At 56.2% G+C, this 24,130-nt stretch overlaps 1 protein-coding gene across 1 annotated transcript; it reads left to right on the top strand.

Moving 5' to 3' along the window:
- The first annotated feature begins 19 nt into the window (after positions 1 to 19).
- NUP88 (nucleoporin 88) lies at positions 20 to 23,361 on the top strand. Its single transcript, XM_026520726.4, has 17 exons — positions 20 to 749; positions 3,325 to 3,494; positions 4,235 to 4,360; positions 6,947 to 7,033; positions 8,076 to 8,252; positions 10,707 to 10,893; positions 11,196 to 11,343; positions 14,630 to 14,728; positions 19,317 to 19,407; positions 21,008 to 21,109; positions 21,514 to 21,672; positions 21,879 to 22,004; positions 22,089 to 22,154; positions 22,260 to 22,340; positions 22,567 to 22,693; positions 22,778 to 22,896; positions 23,148 to 23,361. The coding sequence occupies exons 1-17, from the start codon at positions 447 to 449 to the stop codon at positions 23,209 to 23,211; spliced, it is 2,232 nt and encodes a 743-aa protein (XP_026376511.2). The 5' UTR covers positions 20 to 446; the 3' UTR covers positions 23,212 to 23,361.
- Positions 23,362 to 24,130: the final 769 nt, after the last annotated feature.

Raw genomic sequence — 24,130 nt, 5'->3', positions numbered from 1 at the left:
GAGTTGTAGTTTCCGGGCGCTCCCCGCGCCCGCCCGCGGGGCGTTCTGGGAGAGGCCGTCCCACCAGCCGGCCCCGCGCAGAGACAGACTGGGGCGACCCCCGAGGATGCGGGGCCGTAGTGGCATTTGTGAGGTCAACCCAACCTGGACTAAGAGAGGTGAGTTTTGAGGGAAGGTTTCGGACGTCTAGGCTTAGCCAGACGGACATGTCCAAGCAGCAATCAGAGACGCAGGTCTCAGGCTGTCCCTCGGGGGGCTGGGCTTTCCGCAGCGACGGCCCCGCCTGGGGGCCGGTCCTCCCTTTCGCCCCGCCCCCAGAGCCCCGCCCCCGCAGCCCGCGTGCTTCCGTGCTGTCCGCTCGCTGATTGGCCGGGGTGCGGTCGCCCGGCCGCGGATTGGCTGCGCTCAGCGGCGCGCGGAGTCACTGGGGCGTCGGGCGCAGTTGGATGAAGATGGCGGCCGCCGAAGGTCCGGCGGGCGACGGGGAGCCGTGGCAGTCCTGGCTTCCCAACCACGTCGTGTTCCTGCGCCTCCGCGAGGGGCTGAAGAACCAGAGCCAGGCCGAAGCTGAGAAGCCGGCGTCTTCGTCGCCGCCCTCGTCGCCGCCGCCGCCGCCGCTGACGAGGAACCTGGTCTTGGGCCTGGGCGGAGAGCTCTTCCTGTGGGACGGCGACGGCAGCTCCTTCCTGGTGGTCCGTCTGCGCGGCCTCGGCGGCGCGGGCGAGGAGCCCTCCCTGTCCCAGTACCAGGTAGGGCCGGGGCCTGGCGCGAGCTGGCTTCCCCGCGCATCCCGGCGGGCGGGCGTGCTGGGCAGGCGTGCGGCGCAGGTGTAAGCGCTCGTCCTCGGGGCGCGACCGGTTCTCCTCGCGTCTCTCCTCTTCATTCCGCTTTGTCGTGGCCACTTCGGAGCCTCTCTTTCCCGGGGTTCGTTCCTTCGGCAGAGGTTTGCTGACTCCAGCATGCTCTCGGGGTGCTTGGGTTCTTGGGGGGCCCGGGAGCAGGGGAAGGGCCGTGGAAAAGCCGGCGGTGCAGGTGCTCCGAAGGAAAACATAGCAGGTGAGCCGAGGGAGAGCGTAGTAGGCTGGTTCTGAGAAACCGGGTTCGTGGCGGGACACCCACCAGGTGACAGAGATAATCCTGACTTTCTCCTGGAATTGCAGTGAGGACCGAGTCAGGGGATAGGTTTGAAAGCGCCCAGTCTCGAGTTTTGTGCCTGAGGTGGAGGAGGAATCCCTTGGTCATTCTTTTCCCTTCTAGAAGGTGAGCCCATTCTCAGAGTTGGGAGTTGTGCTTGTTTTGGTTTAGCCGACAGCATGTGAAAGTGGGTGTAGACAGAAAGCATTCCGGACTTGCTGTAGTCAAACGCTGCTTTAAGGAAATGCTTATTTGTAATAAACGGATTCTGGTCTTTTAAAGATTAAAAAAAAATCGAACACGTGATACCTGTTCTGATACATGCCTTCTGTTGTGAGCCACTGTCCGGTTCTTGTTGATGAGAAATGATTGGATTTTAACAAGGTACTAGCTGTGTTTCTGCTGTTTTGAAAACAGGTCACAAGTCAACAATCTATTTTCTGTAAAATTTCAGTTCACAGAAGTAATTCTCAGCTGCTCGGCACACCATATTCAGCAGCTGTGCAGCATTTAGACCAGTCGTGATTGAATTATTCGTACTTGTTGTGTTTCTTTTCTGCCCCATAACCACCAGGTGGGGTCGTGTCTGTCTGCCTTGGTTTTTTTTTTGTTTTTTTTTTTAAGATTTTATTCATTTATTCGACAGAGATAGAGACAGCCAGTGAGAGAGGGAACACAAGCAGGGGGAGTGGGAGAGGAAGAAGCAGGCTCATAGCGGAGGAGCCTGATGTGGGGCTCGATCCCATAACGCTGGGATCACGCCCTGAGCTGAAGGCAGACGCTTAACCGCTGTGCCACCCAGGCGCCCCATGTCTGCCTTATTTTTGTATCCCCATCCTTCACAGCGAGCCTGGAGTGCGTAAGCTCTCAGGAAATGGTAAGGACTGAATGATTCTCAGTCTTCCAGGATCTCACAGGCAAGAAAGCAGCCTAGCATGAGCTGCAAATTTAAACATCAAGGAAAGAAAAGTGGTGACTCCAGAAACAAAACAAAACCCTCTAAGTGCTGTAATTATCACCTGTGATCTCGGGTGTTTGGGTGGTAAATATAGCCAAAGAGAGGTAGCCTCTGATTTGAGATAGACTCAGACAGAAAGAGAGTGGGGGTCGAGAAGCTAGGGAAAAGAAAGAACCACCAACGGGAGAAACAAGCATTTAGTTGGACTCAGCAGTGGGCTTACAGACCTCAGTCACGAACAGTAGAAATCTCATTGTGTTCAGAATGGTCTTGTTTGAAAAGATCCTGGCTGAGGGGGATTCTCCTTACAGGAGGGTAAGTGGTATGTTGTCAGTCTGGTTTATGAGTGAAAGTAGAAAGGACAGAACATGGGATTGTGAGGTGGTCAGGAGAGAATCAGCAGGACGTGCCCGTCAGAAGAAGTGTGTTGTTGTGAGGGCTGGTGATGCGGAGACAAGCAGCTTATCGGAACCCCCGAAAATGCCACGGCTCTGTGATTCGGCCTTGGTGCAGCAGCGTTTTACTGGCTACGGGAGCTCTTGAAGCTGTTCTCTGTCCCGTTGGACCGTTTCCAATATAGACAGCAGCTGCCGTTTATGAAGACTTCGGAGGTTACTTGTTGCTTCACTGAAACACACTGGAGTCAGCAGTCTGCCACGTATTATGCCGAGGGTAGGCGAGGCAGGACACAGGTCTCAAGAATTCACAGTTAGCTGTCCAGGATGGTCAACTGGAAGGATGACTAAGATGCAGGGTGACAAGAGCTATGTGACAGAATCACACAGAGTGCAGAGAAGACGCACGTACCCCTGGCCAGAAGATCAGGGTAATGTCGCAGGAGGTCTCCCGGACCGTGCCAGCCAGCCACAAAAGGAGAAGGAAGAGTTGTCGAGGGACACAGGCTGACTTGATGGGGTGTAGAGACTGTCAGGGGCAGGCTGGAGTTCGGTCTCAGAAAGGGAAATTATGTGCAGTGTTTATTTTTCAAGGTTGGGAAATCTGGTGCGTTTTATGTTACATTCCAGCCTCAGCCGTTAAAAATCTCTCATCAGCTCCTCGGCCAGGTGTGAGCACTTGCCCAGAATGCTTCGTTGCTCTGCAGTTCCCGGCCAGGAAAGCAGGGCTGCCCCAGTTGCCGTACGAACTGTACTGAGACGGTCCTGCTTTCAAGTACCTGCCACACGTATTTACTGTGAAATGAAGTATTTTGACCAGTTTGCTTTATTTTCCAGAGATTGCTCTGCATAAATCCACCCCTGTTTGAAATCTATCAAGTCCTGTTAAGTCCAACACAGCATCATATAGCACTTCTAGGAATAAAAGGACTCACGGTGTTAGAACTGCCTAAAAGATGGGGGAAGAATTCTGAATTTGAAGGTGGAAAATCAACAGTGAACTGTAGGTAAGTTGTATTTCCATTTATCGTATGTCCGCCTAGTTTGTAATACCCGTGGGCAGTTGTTCAAGCCGGGCCCGAAAGCTACATTTTCGGTGCTGCTGATCCGGAACCACAGGCTTCCAGCTGGTCTGCAGCGTCCTGCTGTCCTGTTGTGTGATTGATCCGTCCGCGCGCTCCTGCCTTTCTCCTGCCTGAGTGATCACAGCCGTCTCGGTGCGGCTCAGCTCATTCATGTGGCAGAAATGAGATAACTTTTGAAAAGCAGTTACTATGTCTGAGTCAGACAGTTAAGTTTAAGTTTAATTTTTGTATTTTTCTCAACAAATCCTGAGAAGCGAGAGTTTGAAAGATCTGTTGAAAAGAGTATAAGATAGAAACCACCTTTAGTTCCGTTCCTTTAAAATGTTCCCTGTCTAAAATCGGTTTCCTCGTTTCCACAGTCGGAACGATCATGTTTACGCTGTGGTTCTCTTCCCAGGCCAGTAAGGGGATCAAATCAGTTAGTGTTTCTAGAGTTACGTGTAAACTATAGTCTAAAATACACTGTGATTTAGAAAAGAGTTATGTTTTGATCTTCACTAGTGTTGGCTAAATAGAAGCTTTGAGTGCTCTTCTCAGCAAGATTTGAGAGAAAGAAAGATGGTGAAGGAAAGAGCAAAGACTGTTAAAATGGATTTTCCCGTAGAAGGTCTTTGGTCCACATTCTACGGAATGTTTTGGAAAAACTGTTGTCTTTATTTTAGTACCACTCCCGTTGCTGAGAGATTTTTCACCAGTTCTCCGTCTCTGATTCTGAAGCACGCTGCCTGGTACCCCAGTGAGCTGCTGGACCCCCACATCGTGCTGTTGACGTCAGATAATGTGATAAGGTGCGGTGTGTGTGTCTGTCTGTACCTTCGCGCGGCAGTGGCTTGGGGCGCCGCTGGCCGGGTCCCCGGGTGCGGGGTTGACCCGTGTCAGGCTGCTGCAGGCGCTCGAGCCCAGCGGGCTGTCCGACCGCCCTAACTTAGACGCCCCGGTTCCTGCTTGTCTGCCCAGCCAGGCCTCCCGCCCCCAGTCTGTCCTTCACTAACCTTCCCCAGAGCTCTCCTCGTCCCGTCGCTCGTCTAGAGGTGACGCCCTGTGGGAGAGGACAGTGTGACTGGGAGTTGAGAGATTGGAATTCTTGTCCCAATGCGCCACTTTCGTCTTGGAGATCTTAAACTTGAGGGAGGCCTCAGTTTCCAGTCTTGTAAAATGAGCTGGTTTGATCTGACGGGTTTTGAACTCTGTGACTAAAGGCCCTGATCCTACAGAGATTTCTGTCATGCTTTTATCAGTTAACTTTATGGATCTGCCTTACGTTAAATGGGGTGACTCGGCTGAGGTCAGATAGTTCTGTTTTTCCTCATCACGGCTTTTAACCGTGTTCCACCAGCTCTTCCTCCGTGCGGAGTGCTCGATCCCTTCCTGGCCGCTTACACAGATCTCATCGCTCTCTGCTTACTTGCAGTCATTAAACTGGGTGTGTCCAGCTTAAAACTCCGATGTCCAGGCCATACCAGCCCTGGGTCCTGGCCCGTCACACAGGCCAGACCCCGGGAGAGGGGAAGCTTGTGGGGAGAGCATGACCCGCTCTGAGGTGGGGTCATGTGTAGGGACGGGGTTGCCTCCTGCTTCTCGGGGTCTCACTCCTTGGGAGGGAGGGCAGCTGACGCTGGCTTTCTGTCGGGGTGGGCCTGACCCGGATCCCCGTGTCATCTGGTCCCATCTGCCGCTGGTGGCCTCCACTGACACGGTAACTGCACAGACGGTGTGTGTTTCTCTGGGGCCGCTCATCACTGAGGAGCTCTGTCCCCCTCCCGCTCCGTCCGCCATCAGGCGGGGCCTCTCTCGGGATGGAGGGTCCTCGCACTCACGATGCAGCCGTTGTGGTCTTTCCTGTGGCGTCATGGTGACCGCCAGGGTCCTCTGCTCTGCCCTCCAAGGGCCACAGGGACCTGGGCATCGGTACCACAGTCCTTTCTCACTGTTCCAGCCCACCCCCTGTAGAAATTTCCGTATGAGCGGTAGATACCACGTAGCAGTCACAAGCCGCCAACCCTAGGGTGTGACCTGTCCGGTTCACTTGGGGATTCCTTACCTGGGGGCCTGCAGTTTTCCGCAGCACATCTGGATTCAGCCAGGACACTCCTCTCCCCTCATTACAGGCACCCCGAAGTCTGGTGGAGTGTCTCCCTCCCCACCCATTTGGCTTTGGAGTTGGGGCTAAAGAAAGGAGGGGATGCCCTCCCACCACAGAGGTTATAGTGTACCCGGAGGGACTCCTGACGCCCTCTCTCCTGGTCTGTTTTTCTTTAAAGATTTTATTTATTTATTGGAGACAGAGAGAGCACAAGCGGGGGGAGCGGCAGGCAGACGGAGAAGCAGACTCCCCGCGGAGCAGGGGGCCTGATGCGGGACTCGATCCCAGGACCCCGGGATCATGACCTGAACCGAAGGCAGACATGTCACTGGCTGAGTCACCCAGGCGCCCCTCCCCTGGTCTTCCTTCCACATGTGCTGGGAAACGGGGTGGTGGGAAAGGGTGCAGGTCAAGATCTTCCTCGAGTTATGCCTGAAAGGAAGTATCTGGTCTCAACTGTTGAAGGTTCTTTTTAAATATGGGGTACTTGGGGCGCCTGGGTGGCTCAGTTGGTTGAGCATCTGACTCTTGATTTCGGGTCAGGTCATGATCTTGGTTGTGAGATCGCGCCCCTCGCCCCCTGTCAGGCTGAGCGCTCAGTGCAGAGGCTGCTTGAGATTCTCTCTTTCCCTCTCTCTGTCCCTTCCTCCCACTTTCTAAAGAAATAAAAAATAAAAAATATGGGGGTGGTTATCATTTTTCCTAAGCTTTGGACCCTGTTAGTAATTTCTGGGCATCAAGATCTCCCCCCGCATCCAATGCCCCCGCTCTTCCTGTCACTCCCCCCGCTGCAGTGCGTCCCCCCGCGTGCGGCGCCCCCGCTCTTCCTGTCACTGCTCCCGCTCTTCCTGTCACTCCTCCCACTGCAGTGCGTCCCCCCGCGTGCGGCGCCCCCGCTCTTCCTGTCACTCCCCCCGCTGCAGTGGCGTCCCCCCGCGTGCGGCGCCCCTGCTCTTCCTGTCACTCCCCCCGCTGCAGTGTGTCCCATGTGGCACCAGCGAGTGTGCTCAAGGGCTCAGGATGGGAGAGATGGGGGTGCGACGCTGTGCCGGAGGCCGGGAGGGACTTTGGTGAGGATGGGGAGTATTTCTGGAGGTCCTACGGACACCCCGCTCTTACGTTGTTGAGGAACAGATGGAAGTACGCTTCTCCGGCAGGAAGAGCAAGCTCCGTGGCGGAGAAATGGCTGTGAGCCCGCCCGAAAATGCCGGACCAGTGATTACACGGAGGGGAGGGCAGTTTGGAAATGAAAGCATTCTAAGCGCCGGCTGTCTCCTCCTCTGCTTGCCAGGATTTACTCCCTGCGCGAGCCGCAGACCCCCGCCAGGGTCATCGTGCTTTCAGAAGCGGAAGAGGAGAGCCTGATACTCAATAAAGGGTAAGTTCTTCGTGTCCTGAAATGTGTTTTCAGTTAGTTTATTGGGATTACAAATGCAGTTTTAACAGAGATTGCAAGGTTTTCCATCGCTGACCGGCATGCTGGTGGTGGTGAGAGCAGACACCCATATTTATTAACCTCGAATGGAATTGGAACCTTTTTGGATGACCAGTTACGTGAAACTTTAAAATACAAAGACGGCCTGTCTTATCACTGTTCTTCCTAATTGTAGAGGTGACACGCATTTATTGTAGAAAATTAGGAATACCTGCAGAAAAATATTGAGAAGAAAATGAAATATTTTGTGAAATCCCATAGTCTCTCCTCCCCACAGCAGCCAGTGACACTCTGGGTATAAAGCAGGTCGCTGTGTCCCTGCTGCCCTCCCTCACTGATTTCCCACAGACGTGCCCTGCCTGCCCCTCCGCGGCCCCTCTCCTGCCCTGTGTCCCGGCTCTGGCTCAGCCACCTCGGCCTCCTTGCCCTTCGTTCTCCGCACCGTCTCCGCCCACGTAGAGCCTTTGCGTCTGTGCTTTGCCACGTGACCGCAGACTCGTTCCCGTCCGTCCTTCGGGTCTGTGCTCAGGTCTCACCGCGGCAGAGTCGTCCCCAGGCCACTCGGTCCGAGTCAGTGCCGTCTAGCCACGCGTCACTTCTCTTCCTGACGTCCGTGGCCAACACCGTGTCGTGTGCTCCTTTCTCGTGTCGCGTGTGTCGCTGTCATGAGAGGGCGGGGCCGTCAGGTATACGGACGTTCCCACAGTGCGCCCCGCGGGGCCTCGTGGACACTTGTAGAAGGAACCTATCCCACACTCAGAACTGGCTTTCCTGTTTTCTTCCTCTTCGGTTCATGCGTGTCTTTGTGGAGGTTTTACCGTGTCTGGGGGTTTAGCCGCTGAGGACGGCAGCCTCGCTGGGGGCGTCGATGCTTCTGTCATTTAGGTGTGATTTCTTTGTCTTCTCCACGGAATACAGATCCCACGCCCACTTCCTGTTACTGGATATTTTGTTTCAACAGGCCGGTTTCTAACTGTCTTTTCAGGAGGGCGTATACCGCGTCCCTGGGGGAGACAGCAGTCGCGTTTGACTTCGGGCCGTTGTCCGCGGTCCCGAACAGCATGTTCGGGCAGAAGGGCAAAGGGGACATCGTGGCGCACCCGCTCTACATCCTGTATGAGAACGGGGAGACCTTCCTCACGTACGTCAGCCTGGTGCACAGGTGAGTGAGGGGCGGCCGCCTGCGCGGAGACCTAGCCGGTGCCCAGTGCGCACCTGCCACAGGGGGCGTGGGTCCGTGGTTTTCAGTCTGTGGCAGCGCGGCCACCCTGCAGGGCTCGGTTTGCGTGTTTTGGAGAAAGACCAGTACCGATCGTTTGACCTGCCATTTCCTCACCGTCAACCACCAAACCGTGTTAGGGACACAGAGACTGAGTGCTCAGAGGATGGAGAGAGATCGCACTGAAGGAGGTCGGGACATTTTCGTGGAGAGGGACGCGTGTCTGATGCGGGATCCACTGAGGGCCGGGAAGGGCGCATCAGGCGGAGTATGTAAGCAGGTGCCCGTGTCACTCGCGGCTCAGCGATGAGACACTTGTGGCAAGAGCAGGGGTTTCAGCTAGGCAGCATCAGATGATAGAGCTAGATTTATCTGCCAGGGAAAATTCGGTGGAGTTAAGCACAGTCAAGGAACGTGGGTGTTTTCTGTAGGAGCAGGGCCGTAGGAAGCCGGTGACGGCTTCTGAACAGAAGGATACGGTTAGGGACACGGGGGCAGAGAGACATTTGAAGACGCTGTGGTACACGTTGGCGGACCGTCTGCGGGACTCGAGCTGGGGCACGAAGGCAGACGTGCACACGGTGGACGGCACGGAGAGCGGGTCCCTGAGACCTGGCTGCTGGCCGGGCGAGGGGGCGAGCCACTCACGGATACCGCGGTCTGCAGGGGCAGTTAATGGGGCGGGGGTGTGTTACTGAGGGTCCATGTGACCCTGTGTTGGACAAGAAAGTGGGAACGCTCCTTGGAGAGTTGGAAACACAGGCCTGGGGACAAGAGGCAGACCTGAAGATCAGGAGCTGAGGCGCTGCTGTCATGGGGGCGAGTCGAGAGAGGATAAGAACTGGGGGCAAGTTTGTGACTGGAAAGGCCTACGGCCAGAGGCTGAACATTGTGCTTCATTCCTGAGTCGTCTCAACAGACAGTAATCCGGGCCCAGGTGCGTGGCCCCTTGTCCCCCAGCAGTCCCGTAGCAGACCGGGCCCGGGCGTGGCATCGCGGGCGCTGCTGAGTGGGGCAGGGGACGTGCTCGGCCGCCCAGCTTGCAACACAGGACACTGCTGACACAGGAGCTTGGACAGGGGGATCCGCGGGGAGACATGGGGCGGGAGTGGCTCCGGAGGGAGAGGAGGGCGAGCAGGGCATGAGGCTAGAAAGAGCTCGATGTGTGGCGAGGCCGTGAGGACTCACTCCGGTCCTCAACCCAGATGTTCTCCGCCTTTCACACACACCCCTGTCTGGGGGGCCTCCGTGCTGACACCGTTAGCCTCCCGCCGCTCGGCCGGGTGCCTTCTGCATCCTCTTACGTCCAGTCCAGTCCCAAATTCTCTCGATTTTACCCTAAAAATTCCTGGAACGCAAACCCCCCTTCTCTCCATCCCCTTGTCCTGGCTTTGGACCTTCATTGTCTTCTGTCCAAATCCTTCCTCCCTTCACCAGCGGCCCCGAGTCCCATTTATCCCTGCACGTCCTCCCCTCACTGCCGTCACATGCATCTTGGTGAAGCGCGGCTCTGTCACCCTTGATGTAAAGCCATGCTGGTAAAGCCATGCTGACACGTGGTTACCCAGCGGGGAGACCAAGCACGTGAACGTGGCCGGCGAGACCGCCGCGTCCTGCGCCAGTCCCGGGCTACTTTCCCGTGGCCTCCCACGCTAGTAGGCGGACTCTCCTTCCGTGGGTCCTTGTCTTCCATGCTTCCAGAACTTTCTAGAGCTGCTCCTTACCTTGGAGTGTTCACCACCCCCTCCCAGAATGTACCCTATCCCATTGATCTTATTAGTTTTTGATACCTTTTTACCTCATTTGTTTTTTTAAAGATTTATTTAGGGGTGCCTGGGTGGCTCATGCAGTGAAGCATCTACCTTCGGCTCAGGTCATGATCCCAGGGTTTTGGGATCAAGTCCCAGCCTCCGCAGTAGTGATTTTTTTTTTTTTTTTTTTTTAGTATTTTATTTTTTTATTTGACAGACAGGAAACACAAGCAGGGGGAGTGGGAGAAGGAGAAGCAGGCTCCCCGCCGAGCAGGGAGCCCGATGCAGGGCTTGATCCCAGGACCCTGGGATCATGTCCTGAGCCAAAGGCAGATGCTTAACGGCTGAGCCACCCAGGCACCCCAGCGCACTAGTGATGTTTGAGCTGAATAGTGGGGAGCGTTCGGCACTCTCTGCCCCCGTGCACCAGTAAGCGCCCATCCACCTCCATCCCCCCCATGGCGACAACTGGTGTCTTCAGGCACAAACTTCTCTGCAGTTGAGAAGCACCGGGGTGAGAGCTGAGCGGGGAGCGCGCACGGTCGGGGTGGGCCGGCCGCAGGCATGCGTGGTCCGAGCCGGGCTGGGAGCAGCAGCGTGGTTTCCCTCCGTGGACGCCTGCCAGCGTGTGTCACTGTTCCCGCAGCCCCGGGAGCGTGGGGAAGCTGCTGGGTCCCCTGCCCATGCACCCCGCAGCAGAAGATAACTATGGCTACGACGCGTGTGCCATCCTCTGCCTGCCCTGCGTGCCCAACATCCTGGCGATCGCCACTGAGTCGGGAGTGCTGTATCACTGTGTCGTGCTGGAAGGGGAGGAGGAGGACGACCAAACAGTGAGTTGGGCGCGGGGCGAGCGGGCGGCTCCATCCCCGAGTGTGGCTCCCGGGCCAGGGGAACGCCTGTAGCAGGAGGGGCTCTGTGTCACTGCACACGCACGGGGCTTCCCTGGCCTGTGTGCCCCGGGGTGTGGCCTCCAGTGACGGACACACAGAACCGTGCAGTCCGTAAACGGGCTCTTCTGAACTTGATTCGCATCTCCCTGCAAGAAGAGGCCGTTTTGTCCTCTCATCGGGACACGAGGGGGGGTACAGTCGGGTGGGATGGACGCAAATGGCTGAGACTGTTTCTTTCACAGTCGGAGAAGTCCTGGGACTCCAGGGCCGACTTCATCCCCTCTCTGTACGTGTTCGAGTGTGTGGAGCTGGAGCTCGCCCTGACGCTCGCCGCCGGGGACGACGACCCCTTCGATTCTGACTTTTCTTGTCCGATCAAACTGCACAGAGGTAATGTCACCGCATTGACTTCCAGCCTGTCCTGCTTGTCGGGGACAGTGCCGGCCGTTCCCGGGCACGTGGTTTTTTGGTTCCAGCTGCGGGAAGGCTGACTGAGCCCCGAGCGCTTTCCGGGCTCTGCATGACCCTCCGGGGCCAAGAAAGGCTGGGCCGGTTTCCCGGGTTTTTGCATAGTCTGCCATCTGGATCCACCCAGATCGAGAGTGGGGAATTTCTCCCGGTCCAGTCGAAAGCTGATTTTGTGATTCAAATACTTAAACGTATACAAACTTTTTTTTTTTTTTTTTTTTTATTTGACAGAGATAGAGACAGCCAGCGAGAGAGGGAACACAAGCAGGGGGAGTGGGAGAGGAAGAAGCAGGCTCATACCAGAAGAGCCTGATGTGGGGCTCGATCCCATAACGCTGGGATCACGCCCTGAGCCGAAGGCAGACGCTTAACCGCTGTGCCACCCAGGCGCCCCAAACGTATACAAACTTTAATAAACTTTAACAGGAACTTTAAAAATCAAATTACAAGATGCTATGAAGATACTGCTTTAAAGCCTCTTTCTTCACTTTCAGACACATCATGGTATCTTGTTACTTCCAGACCCGGTTTGAACACTGGCCTTTTCTCTTTTTCTCTTTTAACTGACCTGGGTTGGTACCACATCTTTCCGGCAACTTCTCTGTGTTCATCTGGGGAGCTTCTGGGCAGACTGAGCCCCTGGAAGCCGGGGCTGTTGAGGCACCGAGGGGCTGAGTGGAAGGAGCCTGGTGCCTGCTGGGTTTGGGGCACGGTTCTGACATTAACGGGCGTTCGGTCAACCCCTCTGGGCTCTGTGTTCTCATCTGGAAATGGTAGGGGTGACATCAGATGACCCGTGAGGCCCTCTGACACAAGCCCCTGCGATCCCGCTGTCCTTCCACCACTTCTCGGAGTCTCCTCCCGGTTTCCCGGTTTCCCGGGTCCCGTGCAGAGGCAGGAGCTCGTCTGCTCGCCGACCCTGGGGCCAGCCCGTGGGGTTTGGTTCAGCTCCGTAGAGAGGACAGCAGACGTTTCGGGGCCCGTGGTTCTCGTAGATCGGCATGGGGAGCTCGCTAAGCGCGTCTAGTTCGACAGTCCAAGCGGTCAGGGCCGGGACTTAGACACGAGGACACTGGGACACTTGCTTCTTGGTTTTCTCATAGAGAATAGGTCTTTGGGAAATCGTAAACGTGGACATTCTCACCTTGGTTTTTCCAGTGAGAGTTAATATTTCATGTGTGAAGTTAGGAAACTTTTGACTCGTTCCTATTTGTGCCTAGGGCACATTGCCGTCACTGAAACGTACCCAGATCTGTCACGACGTGACTGGGTGGCCGCCGTGTAGCGCCGTCTGGCCGATTCCTACATGAGTTACAGTGTGGCCTCTCTTGTGACAGATTTCTGGTTACTTCCCAATACGGAGATTTTTCTGTTGACTCAGCAGCATGGACACATTTTGAAAAGCAATACGAAATAACAGACCTAAGGAGATGATTCGAGCCTGAGATAAAGTCTTCACTTTGGGCAGATGAAAAGAGACTTAATATTTTATTGTTCAGAGAGGGGACTGCCTTAGGCCAGGATTTTCAAAACTTTGTAATAGTGTGATGCTGTTTTCAGAGGGTAGTCACACAGGCCCACAACATAACAGGAAAAAAATGTTAACATTCACTTTACAACATCAATTTACTGTGAGGTCAACAGTAAGAAAGGCTGTTAGAAGGAAATTTTCATCTGGGGCTTAGGGATGACAGTTGCATCTTTTTTTTTTTTTTTTTTTTTCTTTAAGTAGGTGCCATGCCCAGTGTGGGGCTTGAACTCACGCCCCTGACGTCAAGGGTCACATGCTCTACCAACTGAGCCAGCCAGGGGCCCAAACTTTTTTTTTTAAAGATTTTATTTATTTTTTAAAGATTTTATTTATTTATTTGACAGAGAGAGAGACAGCCAGCGAGAGAGGGAACACAAGCAGGGGGAGTGGGAGAGGAAGAAGCAGGCTTCCAGCAGAAGAGCCCGATGTGGGGCTCGATCCCAGAACGCCGGGATCACGCCCTGAGCCGAAGGCAGACGCTTAACAACTGCGCCACCCAGGCGCCCCTAAAGATTTTAAGTACTCTCTACACCCAACATGGGGCTCGAACTCACAACCCCGAGGTCAGGAGTCACCGCTCCACCGACTGAGCAGCCAGGCCCCTCGACAGTTGCATCTTGAATCCGCTTTAGCATGTGAATCATTCCTGTATCTTGTTTTAGTACCGCTGAGGCACAGCGGTAAGTACGCATAAATATGCAGGAGCTCCTCTTTTAGTCTCGTAGCCTCACTGGTGCTGGGGCTCTAGAGAAGTATACACGATTTCATCAAAATTATGTCACGGTTCCTCGCATTTCGTAGTATAAATATAAAGGATCCTCTGGGCGCCTGGGAGGCTCGGTCAGTCAGGTGTCCGACTGTTGATTTCGGCTCAGGTCATGATCTCAGGGTCGTGACATCGAGCCCCACGTCAGGCTCCAAGCTCAGCGGGGTCTGCTGGAGATTCTCTCCCCCTCCCCAACTCTCTTGCATGTGTGCACATGTGCACTCTAAAATAAATAAATCTTTTTAAAAAAATAAGTAAACATAAAGGATTGTGAAATAAGAATTGCATTTAAAAAACCCCAGGTATTTACTTGGGACGACTGGCGGGCTCCACTGGAAGAGCATTTGACTCTTGATCTCAGGGTCGTGAGTTCAAGCCCTATTTTGGGAGCAAAATTACTTAAGGATAAAAAAAAAGAATTAAACTAAACGTGAAAGCATCCGTGAGTCAGCGTTATCAGGAAACGATTGCCCCGCCTGTCTGGATGCGCGGTGATGGGACTGCTGACTCCGCCACCGTCCTCGAGCGCCAAGGCATGTGCCCTTGCTCAGGGAGGGTCACGAGGGACGCGTGCGAGCGCGGGCGCGTCCGCAGAGCTGCACCGTTTGAATTTGGAGAACCGTAGATAAGCGCACAGAGGTGGACAGAAAGGCAACAGGCATGTATGTTTTGGTGACCTCTTCTGTTAACGTTGAGAAATATTTGGGTTGTGTTTATTACTTTTAAAAATACTTAACATATATTTGAAAATTCAGATTTTCAAGTTTCAAGGCCCCTGACACGGTAGCACAGTGTGAAGGTCCCACAGACTGTCTGTCTATCCCTCTGGCCACAGATGTGTTTGCGGGGTGCCGGGGTGAGTGTCCGTGTTCTAACGACTGCCACTGTACGGTTCATGGTTCCGTCTGCAGATCCCAAGTGTCCCTCAAGATACCACTGCACTCACGAAGCCGGCGTGCACAGCGTTGGGCTCACGTGGATTCATAAACTTCAGAAGTTTCTTGGGTCAGGTGAGTCTTTTGTACTTTTCAGTATATTTCAAAGATTCTATCAAAAAGTAGTTTGGAATTGGGGTGCCTGGATGGCTCAGTCCATTGAACATCCGACTCTCCATGTCGGCTCAGGTCATGATTTCAGGCTTGGGAAACTGAGCCCCGTGTCAGGCTCTGTGCTCAGTGGGGAGTCTGCTTGAGATTCTCTCTCCCGCACCCCATTCCCCCCAGCACGTTGCATGCACATTCTCTCTCTCTCTCTCTCTCTCAAAAAAAAAAAAAAAAAAAGTACTTTGGAATAGAAAAATAGGGAAAATCAATGAAATCAAAAGGTGTTTCTTTGAAAAGATCAACAAAATTGACAGACCTTTGGCCAGACGGACCAAGACCTGGGGGAGAGGACTCCGCCCACGGCTACTGAGGGCAGAGGAGGGAGGGCTCCCGCCCACCTCCCAGACGTGTTCAGGATTCGGAGGAGGTACCAGGGACAGCGCGGCACCACGCTGATCACCAGGATGACAAGGACAAATTCCTAGAAAGTCACCAACAACCAGTGCTGATTCGAGAGAAACTAGTGAAGAGATGGAGAGTAACAAAAACTGCCCGAGCAGAAAAGCTCAGGAGGACAGTGTTGCGCATTTAAAGAGTACCAGCTGTTGACAGGCTCTTCCAAACAGCAGAAGGAAGAGAAGTGCTTCCCGGCTCGCTCTCTGAGGTCGTCGTTACCCTGGTAGCAAGACTGGATGAAGACGTGCGAGGACGGGAAGCCACAGACACGTACCTCCCGCGAAGACAGATGCCGAAGATCCTCAGCAGAATCCTGGCAGAGCCAGCCAGCAACACACGCAAGGGACTGTACCCCGTGACTAGGAGGGCTGCGTCCCGGGAACGCGAGGTTGGCTAACGTCCAGAAAGCAGTCTGTGATGACGTGGCATCAGCGGAAGGACAAACCGTAGGAGCTTCTCAGCAGACACAGGAAAGCCGTCTGAGGAAATCAGCCTTTCCTGTTACAAACAGGCAGCAAACTAGGAACACACGCCGGCTTCCTGTGACGGACGGCGTCTTCGGAGGGGCCGCGGCCAGCACGTGCTCACGGGGAAGACCGGGTGATTTCCTTCGCTTCCTTCGCTGCTGTGACAAGTCCCCATAACCTCAGTGGCTCAGACAACGCAGATTTATCTTCGTGCCATAGGTTACAGGTCCTGGGCTGTCTCCCTGGGCAGAGCGTGTCCCTTTCTGGAGACCAGGAGAGAATCCACGTCCAGCCTTTTCCCTCTTCCCCCGCCTTCCTTTGCTCGGAGCCCCTTCCTCCCGTCAGAGCCACGGGGTGGGGGGGGACACATCTGACGAGCCGCTGTAACCCGGTCTGCAACCCTGTTCCCCCGTCATGTGGCCTCACATTCTCACCGGCTCGGGGGGTTTGAATGCAGACACCACTGCGGGAGTGGGGCCGGTGTGCCTACAAATGCACCCCGTGGCCTCCAAAGACTCATCTCTGCCCCACAGGCCAGACACGCAGACCGTGGCAGCACAAAGCAACACGGAGGTCAGAACCTCGGCTACGTCTCTTCCCAAATCATCCACGTCAGCGACGGGCAAGACTCGGAGTCCAGTCCACCCTGGGGCAGAGTTCTTGCTGTGGACCCATGAAGCCAGAAAACACGTTACCTGTTGGCACACAAACCTTGTAGAGTTTTCAGTTCAAAAGGGAAAAAAATGGAAAGAAAAAGAAACCACAGGTCATAAATAAGTTCACAGCTCAGACTCTGCTGGGTTTCAGGGCCTGGGGGTAGCGCTCCGGGCTCCACTGCTCTCTTAGTAAATGTTCCTGTTTTCCAGAAAGGGGGCAAGTAATTACCCTGTTTCCCGCCTGTAGGATTTGGGGGGCAGAACCCCCTTTTCTTACTGTCCCTCTGACCCTTTCAGCCCAAGGCAGCAGTGTTTCTGTGGCTGCCAAGTCCTCAAGAACTTCTTGGATCCCCGTATCACGAGGAGGCTCACCCACAGATCTTGCCTGGGGGGCCCCATCTCTATTTTAGGTTCTGCTCAGGTGACCGGAGCATCTGAGCCACACTCCTGATCTCTTCAGAGAGCCTTCGCGAGACTGAATATTCTGACCTTTTCACCTTTCTGAGCTGTTAGCAGAAGATCGAACGGCTGCACCAGTAGTTTTTTCCTCTCAAACATGATTTCCTGACCATGAATCTCTTAATTTTAGCATCTTTTGCCATCCAGATAGGTTGAGAATTTCCCAAATCATCAAATTCTTGGGATTTTTGTAAGAAACCAGTTATATTTTTTCTCCTATTTTACTGTAATTAGCGAGAAGAAACCAGGCCACGTAGCCGACGTTTTGCTTGGAACTGTCCGCTGAACGTCCATTTTGGTTGTTTACACGTTCTGCCGTCCACACTTTCCCCTTAAGATCTGAAGCACAAGGACATCGCTCTTGCCACTCGTGTTCAACGTTGTCGAACTGGCAAACGAGGAAATTAGCCGAGAAAGTGAATAAAAGGCTTCAAGATTAGAAAGGAAGAACTAAAACTCTTTCTTCTGAAAATGTGATCTTTTATATGGTAAATCATAGGGGATCCATTACCACAGTGTTTGTCCTAATGATTTCGGAGAGCTTGCGGGATAGAAGAGCAGCATGCAGACGTGTTTCTGCGCACTAGTGACAATCCAAAAGAAAATTAAGAACACAGGCCCATTTATAATAGCTTCAAAAGAAAATGCTTAAGAATGAATTTAACAAAAGTGTAAAACATACGCCTAAAACTACAACATGTTGCTGAAAGAAATAAGCCTAAATAAATAAAAAACCTCCCAGGTTCATGAATCAGAAACCATGATACTATTAATGGTAATACTCTTTAAGTCGTGCAGACCCAGTGCCATTCCTGTGAGAATTCGCGGAAAGTGACATACTGATCCTAAAATTCATTTGGAATTCCAAGGCCCCAGAGTAGCCAACACAGTCTTGAAGAACAAGAACAGAGTTGGAGGACCCACACTTGCCGATTTCAGCTTCTTACAGAAGGTATGGTCATCCGGACAGCGCGATGCTGACAGAAGGAGACGCGTGGCGGTCGGGGGAATGGGGTGGAGAGTCCAGCTGGTTTCCACAAGGTCGCCGACACACATCAGCTGGGGAAAAGCAGTCTTGTTGACGGGTGGTGCTGGGACACGTGTGCGTGTACCTGCGGAGGACGGAAGTGGACCCTTCCTCACACCGTAATGCAAGAATGACTCGAAATGGATCCTAGAACTAAAACTATAGAACTCTCAGAAGCAGACGTCACAAAAGTGAAGAGACAAGCCACAGAATGGGAGTAAATGCGAATCCCGTGTCTGGTAACGGACTTGTAGCTAGAATACGTAAGGGGCTCACAGAACTCAGTAATAAGAAGACAAGAGCCCGATTTAAAAACGGATAAAGGATAGGAGTAGACATTGTTCCTCCGACGAGGTGCAGGCGGCCAGTAAGCACATGAGAACGTGCTCGATATCTGTCACGGAAGTGAGACGCCAGACAACCGCTGGGTACGACTTCACGCCCATCGAAGCGGCTAAAAGCAGAACTGACAGTAATGTGAGCGGTCGGCACAGGGCTTGCAGACACGTGACGTGGTATGGCACTGAGGAAACTGGCTGCTCCCCAGGTGACCTACACAGGGTTACGGTATGACCCGGCGGCTCCGCTCCTCGGTGCCCACGCACGTGTCCACACCAGCCCAGTTAGTGGACGTTCGCAGTGGCGTTCTTGTGACAAACAGCCAGGTGTCTGTCACTGTGGCCAGGTAGTGATCCCGCCGTCCGATGGAGTGTCCGCCAACAGCAGGAAGGGACGAGGTACCCAGACAGCCACCTGTCGTGTGATCCTGCACATGTGAACTGTGCGGGGGAGGCGGGTGCGTGGAGACAGATGGTAGATGGGAGTGGTGGTGGCCTGGAGCCATTGGCCAAACTCGCGTGATTGCTCACGAGGATGGGACTTCCTTTTGGGTCATTTAAACATTTGTTGTTTTAAGATTTTTTATTTATTTGAAAGAGAGAGCAAGAGAGAGCACGAGTAGAGGGAGGGGCAGAGGGAGAAGCAGGCTCCCTGCTGAGCAGGGAGGGAGCCTGATGCAGGACTCAGTCCCAGGACCCTGGGATCATGACCTGAGCCGAAGGCAGACGTGTCACTGGCTGAGCCACCCAGGCGCCCTCGTGAAAAGACTCTCAGGTCTCTGTGTGGTGCTTGTATGATTCTCGCACAAACCCCCTGGAAGGATACACTTTAAGTGGGCGGGTGGTGTGCTGCTGGGGATCACATCGCAGAAAGCTGTGGGAGAGCCCGCCGAGGCGTGCGAGGTGCGCGTGAGGCGGCCGCTGGCCGGGAGCGATGGCCGGGACTGTCGTGCTCGTGGAACATGCCTGTGTTTAGACAGCTGGCCAGGGAGAACCCACTTTCCCTGTTGGGCCGGGAACCTGGAGCCCCGGGTCAGGAGGGCGTGGTCGGCACGAGGCCGGGGTCTGAGCCGGGCCCTTGGCTGTGTCCCGCCGGCGCCGGGCCGTGTGCGCAGAGCGGTGACCCATGTCCCTGTGCCCCTCCCCCCGCAGACGAGGAGGATAAGGACGGCTTGCAGGAGCTCGCCGCGGAGCAGAAGTGCTTCGTGGAGCACATCCTCTGCACGAAGCCGCTGCCCTGCAGGTAAGGCCGCGTCCACCCGCACACGGGTCCCAGGCCCCCCCCCCCCCCGGTGGACTCACATTGCCAGGGGCGCATGGGTCACACGCAGACACGGCAGCCGACCGAGGGGCTGTGGGGCACGCTGCCCGTCTGGAGCCCTGCCTGCCCCACGGCCGCCCGCGCACTGTGTGCTCCGCCCCTGTTGGCTGCCGTCACCCCGTGAGCTCTTGTTCTCGTGTGTGACCCTGAGTTCATGTCAGGTCTTCAGCGGGGGCCCCATGGGCCCCCGTCTGCCTGAGGTTCTCCTGGTTCTCTCTCGGTTGCGCGTCCTGGAGTTGGGGTTTGTGTTTGCCGTGAGGTCCATGAGGGCAGAGAGCGCGTGTCTGTCGCACACTGTGTCAGAGTCCGTTTCTGGCTGAGGGACAGGTGGTCCGTGGACGTTCAGTCAATGGAGGGAACTATCTAGAATGACTCCCAGCTCTGTACTGGGGTCACTGCTTCGCTGTCCTGCGGTTCACACACATGGGCCCCAGGAGGAAGGGTGGATTCAGGAAGGCGGAAGACGCATGGACGGGGCCGTGCCGCTGTGGGAGCCGGGACCGTGGGGAAGCTGCGCCGGCAAGGGCGCAGGACTGGGAGGGGAGGCCTGAGCGCCTGGAGCAGCCTCACCCCGGGGGCAGCCTGGGTGCGGGTGTCTGAGAGGCCAGGCCGACCACAGAGCAACGGCGAGCAGGGAAGAGGACAGGGGCTCGGAGATGCGCAGGGAAGGCACTGTGGGGGCGGGAGGACGGCGCTAGGTCAGAAAGCGAATGGGGAAAATAGGGAACAGAGTCCCACTTGTGTACGTTTCTCAAACAGGTGAAATTAAACCATGTCGCTTACGAGACAGTCCACAGACCGGAAATCGCTGAGCACCATCAAAGTCAGGATAGCCATTTGTTCCGCGGCACGGGGGGTGAGGGGAGCTTGTGAGCAGGGGTCCCCCGGAGGCCGCCGTTTGTGCAGCGTCTTTGCTCTGGGCCTGTCGCGGTCACAGCGTGTGTGCGGTCCTCCAGGTGCAAGTTTCACACTGAAAACGGGCATTTTCACCTCCTGAACCCACCGCCTCCCCTTCCAGAAGAGGGGAAGGCCGGCGGGAGGGCGGGCGGGCCGGGGTGACGGCTGCACGGAGAACGCTGCCAAAGGGCAGGGCCGGGTGACGGCAGCAGGTGGGCAGCCGAAGCTGCAGGCGGTAGGGAGGCCGCCATCCCTGCTGGGGCCCGGTTCCACTAGCTCCACGGAGCAGGGCCGGGAACGGAGACTTTCGGCGAAGCCCTGCGACCCGGGTGCTCGGTCCCTGAGGCGGCGGACGCTCGCCTTCTGTGCAGCCTGTGCGCGTCTGCGAGCGCTCCCCCGGGCTGGGCCTGACGCCGGGCGGGCAGCAGCTAGTGGTTCCGTGAGCGCTGCTGTGGTTCCACGGGGCCCAGGGGCTGCGGCTCCCATGGGGCTCCTGCCACTACGGCGTCCAGGCTGTTAGGTGACCGAGACTCTCGGTGTGTCGGCCTTCAGTACGCAGTGTCATGCTCTTGCAGGGGTGGCGCGTCCTGGGCGCGCGTCAGCCCCTGTGGCGGTGTCGTTCCAGGCAGCCGGCGCCCATCCGAGGGTTCTGGATCATCCCCGACATCCTGGGGCCCACGATGGTCTGCGTCACCAGCACCTACGAGTGCCTCATAAGGCCCTTGTTGTAAGTCCCCTCGCGGCCCCACACGCGTGACCACTCCGCGGGGAGGGTGCCCTCCGCCAGAGTCGAGCAGACGCAGAGTCCCAGCTGGGAGGTGCACGGTTTATTCACGGGACAGACGGTGCTCCGGTGCTTTGCACGGGGCCCATGAGGAATCTGTACTTCTGTGCTGCCTCTGTCGTTCAAATTCTTTATGGAAAAGATGCCGTCCAAACATGCCGTGACGAACGGCAGCGTTGGCAGGACCGGGGGCACGGCTTTCCCAAGGTGACCTTCAGGGTGGAGAGCTGCAGTCTCGTCCTGTTACTGGAGAGACGCGTGTTCCCGCCGCTCTGCATAGACGAGGCTCCTGCGGGGCTTGCAGCCGATGAGCCGCGGTAGACGGTGTCGTCACGTCTGTTTTGCAGAAGCACGGTGCACCCGGCGTCTCCTCCCCTGCTCTGTACCCGAGAAGACACAGCGGCGGCAGAGTCTCCCCTCCGCATTCTGGCCGAAACCCCGGATTCCTTCGAAAAGCACATTAGAAGCATTTTGCAGCGTACTGTTGCAAATCCCGCCTTTTTGAAGTATGAGATTTGGGGCATCCGGGTTTTAACGGGTTCCCGTCTCTGTTCGCATCATTCCTGTCCGTCCTCTGTCCTCCGCGGTCTCCTCTCCCCTGTCCTGCCGCGCTGCTCGCGAGGGGAACGGGGCGCAGTCTGTCCGCGAGGGATGGGGGTGGGGGGAGGGGCCGCGGGCCAGATGGGAAGGTCACGGCAGAAACGTGTCCCAGGTCGTCTGACAGGGATGCGGCGCCTGCCCCGGAGGAGTGTCTGCAGCTGCTCAGCAGAGCCACGCAGGTGTTCCGGGAGCAGTACGTCCTGAAGCAGGACCTGGCCAAGGAGGAGATCCAGCGCAGGTGCGCGGCCCCGCGTGTCCCCGCCTCAGCCTGGGCTGGTAGCGTGCCGCGCCCGACTGGCTTCTGATGACATGTTTCCCCCAGGGTCAGGTTATTATGTGACCAAAAGAAGAAACAACTGGAAGACCTCAATTACTGCCGCGAGGAGAGGTAAGTGCCCCAGCGAGGGGGGTGAAGCCGCGTGAGGGGCGCAGAGCGCGCACCGGGTTTCGTCATCGGGGCGGAGCCCATGAGCCCCTGGGTTTTTGCCATTAGGAAGTGTCTGCGGGAAATGGCGGAGCGCTTGGCTGACAAATACGAGGAAGCCAAGGAGAAACAAGAGGATCTCATGAGCAGGTCAGTGCCCGCGGAACATTCCGGTCCAAGTCCTCGGGTACCGAGCACGTCGAGGACGACGGGCCTGGGGCAGGGATGCCGCTGCCCGTGCTGGGAGGCATCGGGGCGACAGCGCGGCGAGCCCCGTCCCGTCCCGCGGGGGGCGCAGATGCCGGACTCGGGCCCCCGGGGCTCTGGTCCGCCGCCGGCCCCCCGCGGCCTGAGATGCCGGCCTGCCTCGCTCCAGGATGAAGACGGTGCTGCACAGGTTCCATGCCCAGCTCCCCGTCCTGTCCGACAGCGAGAGGGACATGAAGAGGGAGCTGCAGCTGATTCCCGAGCAGCTGCGCCACCTGGGCAACGCTATCAAGCAGGTAGGCCGGGGCACTGGGCGGCGGGCACGTCCCCCGTCAGCGCGCGGCAAGCCAGAGCCACGTGCCCGTGTTCTGACACTCCAGGTCACCATGAAGAAGGACTATCAGCAGCGGAAGATGGAGAAGGTGCTGAGCCCGCAGAAACCCGCCATCGCCCTCAGCGCCTACCAGCGCAAGTGCATCCAGTCCGTCCTGAAGGAGGAGTAAGTGCCGCCCTCCGACGGGGCTGCTGGCGTTCGTGGGGCCGTGTCGCGGGGCCGAGGGGTCCCCAGGCAGCGCGGCCGCCATGGCCTCGATGAGCAGCGAGCACCCCGACGCTGCATGGCAACCTTAAGTGGCTCATCGCAGCCGAGCAGTTCCCACACTTGGCATCGCCATTTAAACCCTTCACACGCGTGTTAGCGGCTTGTTCGTTCCTCGTGTCCCCGGAAGTGATGACCTGATGCTCTTTCAGGGGCGAGCACATAAGAGAGATGGTGAAGCAGATCAACGACATCCGAAACCACGTCAACTTCTGAGTGCGCGGGAGCAGGTCCCCATGAGCAGACACGGCGCAGGCTCAGACAGTTGGTGCCACCTCAGCTACAGACGTCGTCGAGGAACTTTACGCTGGTGATTCATCTTTCCTGTTCATTTTATAATTATCGAATAAATGCTTTTATTTAAAAGTTGGAATGTACTTTATATTTAAGCCGAAATTTAGGACTGTTTCAGCAAAGACCTAGGATCTTTTTAAAACCGTCGCGTCTCCGTGCTCGAGCCAACACGGGCTGCGTTTCCCAGTGGCGGCGCCAGGACCGTGGCGGACAGAACCCGGACTGAGCGGAGGCGGCCACGAGGCGTGGGAGGGAACAGCTGTCTAACACCAGCGCTTTCTTAAGGACATATGTCGAGTCCGATCACATGGTCACCGCTGCGGCCGCCCAGAGCCGGGCACAGGGGCCACCCTTCGGAGCGGCGCTGGGCTGTGCACGGTCCCCGACAGGTACTGGGTGGGTCGGACCTCGGCAGGAGACAAGCCTCGCCGGGCGCGGGTTTGTCCTCAGGTGGCGCCAGTCGGGTCTCGTTCCCACCGGTGTGAGCTCTGGAAGGTGGACACAGCAAAGGGACCGCCACGGAAGAGCCAGGAGGGAAGGGAGGTTCCAGGTGCAAGGGCGGGTCAGACGTGTGAGCATGGACACTCGGGGAACCCGGCTGACCTGTCCTTTGTCTGCGGGGGCTGAACCCCACCTCCTTGGCCGCTTCCTGTTGCACATACGACCCGGTTTCAAGCAGTGCGTCCTCCACGGGCGGCTTGACCGCGGTTTCACACCAGAGAGACTGAGCAGAAGCTGGAGTCTATGTTCGGGTTTCTCTAGGTTGTTCTCAGCTGGGTTCCCCCAGTTCGCCTCCGCCACATGTAGACTGCCGTTAGTTCCTGAGGAGGTCTGCGAGGTG

This window comes from Ursus arctos, unplaced genomic scaffold (assembly GCF_023065955.2).
Source record: "Ursus arctos isolate Adak ecotype North America unplaced genomic scaffold, UrsArc2.0 scaffold_14, whole genome shotgun sequence".
Classification (NCBI taxonomy): domain Eukaryota; kingdom Metazoa; phylum Chordata; class Mammalia; order Carnivora; family Ursidae; genus Ursus; species Ursus arctos.
This window is presented reverse-complemented; position numbering and strand designations above follow the sequence as displayed.

Bases quoted from the DNA above. Each gene is read 5' to 3' on its own strand.
- NUP88 (XM_026520726.4), top strand. From the start codon at position 447: ATGAAGATGGCGGCCGCCGAAGGTCCGGCGGGCGACGGGGAGCCGTGG. The intron at 19,408-21,007 runs GTAAGGCCGCGT...GTGTCGTTCCAG, and splicing joins ACGAAGCCGCTGCCCTGCAG to GCAGCCGGCGCCCATCCGAG. The intron at 22,005-22,088 runs GTGCGCGGCCCC...TGTTTCCCCCAG, and splicing joins AAGGAGGAGATCCAGCGCAG to GGTCAGGTTATTATGTGACC.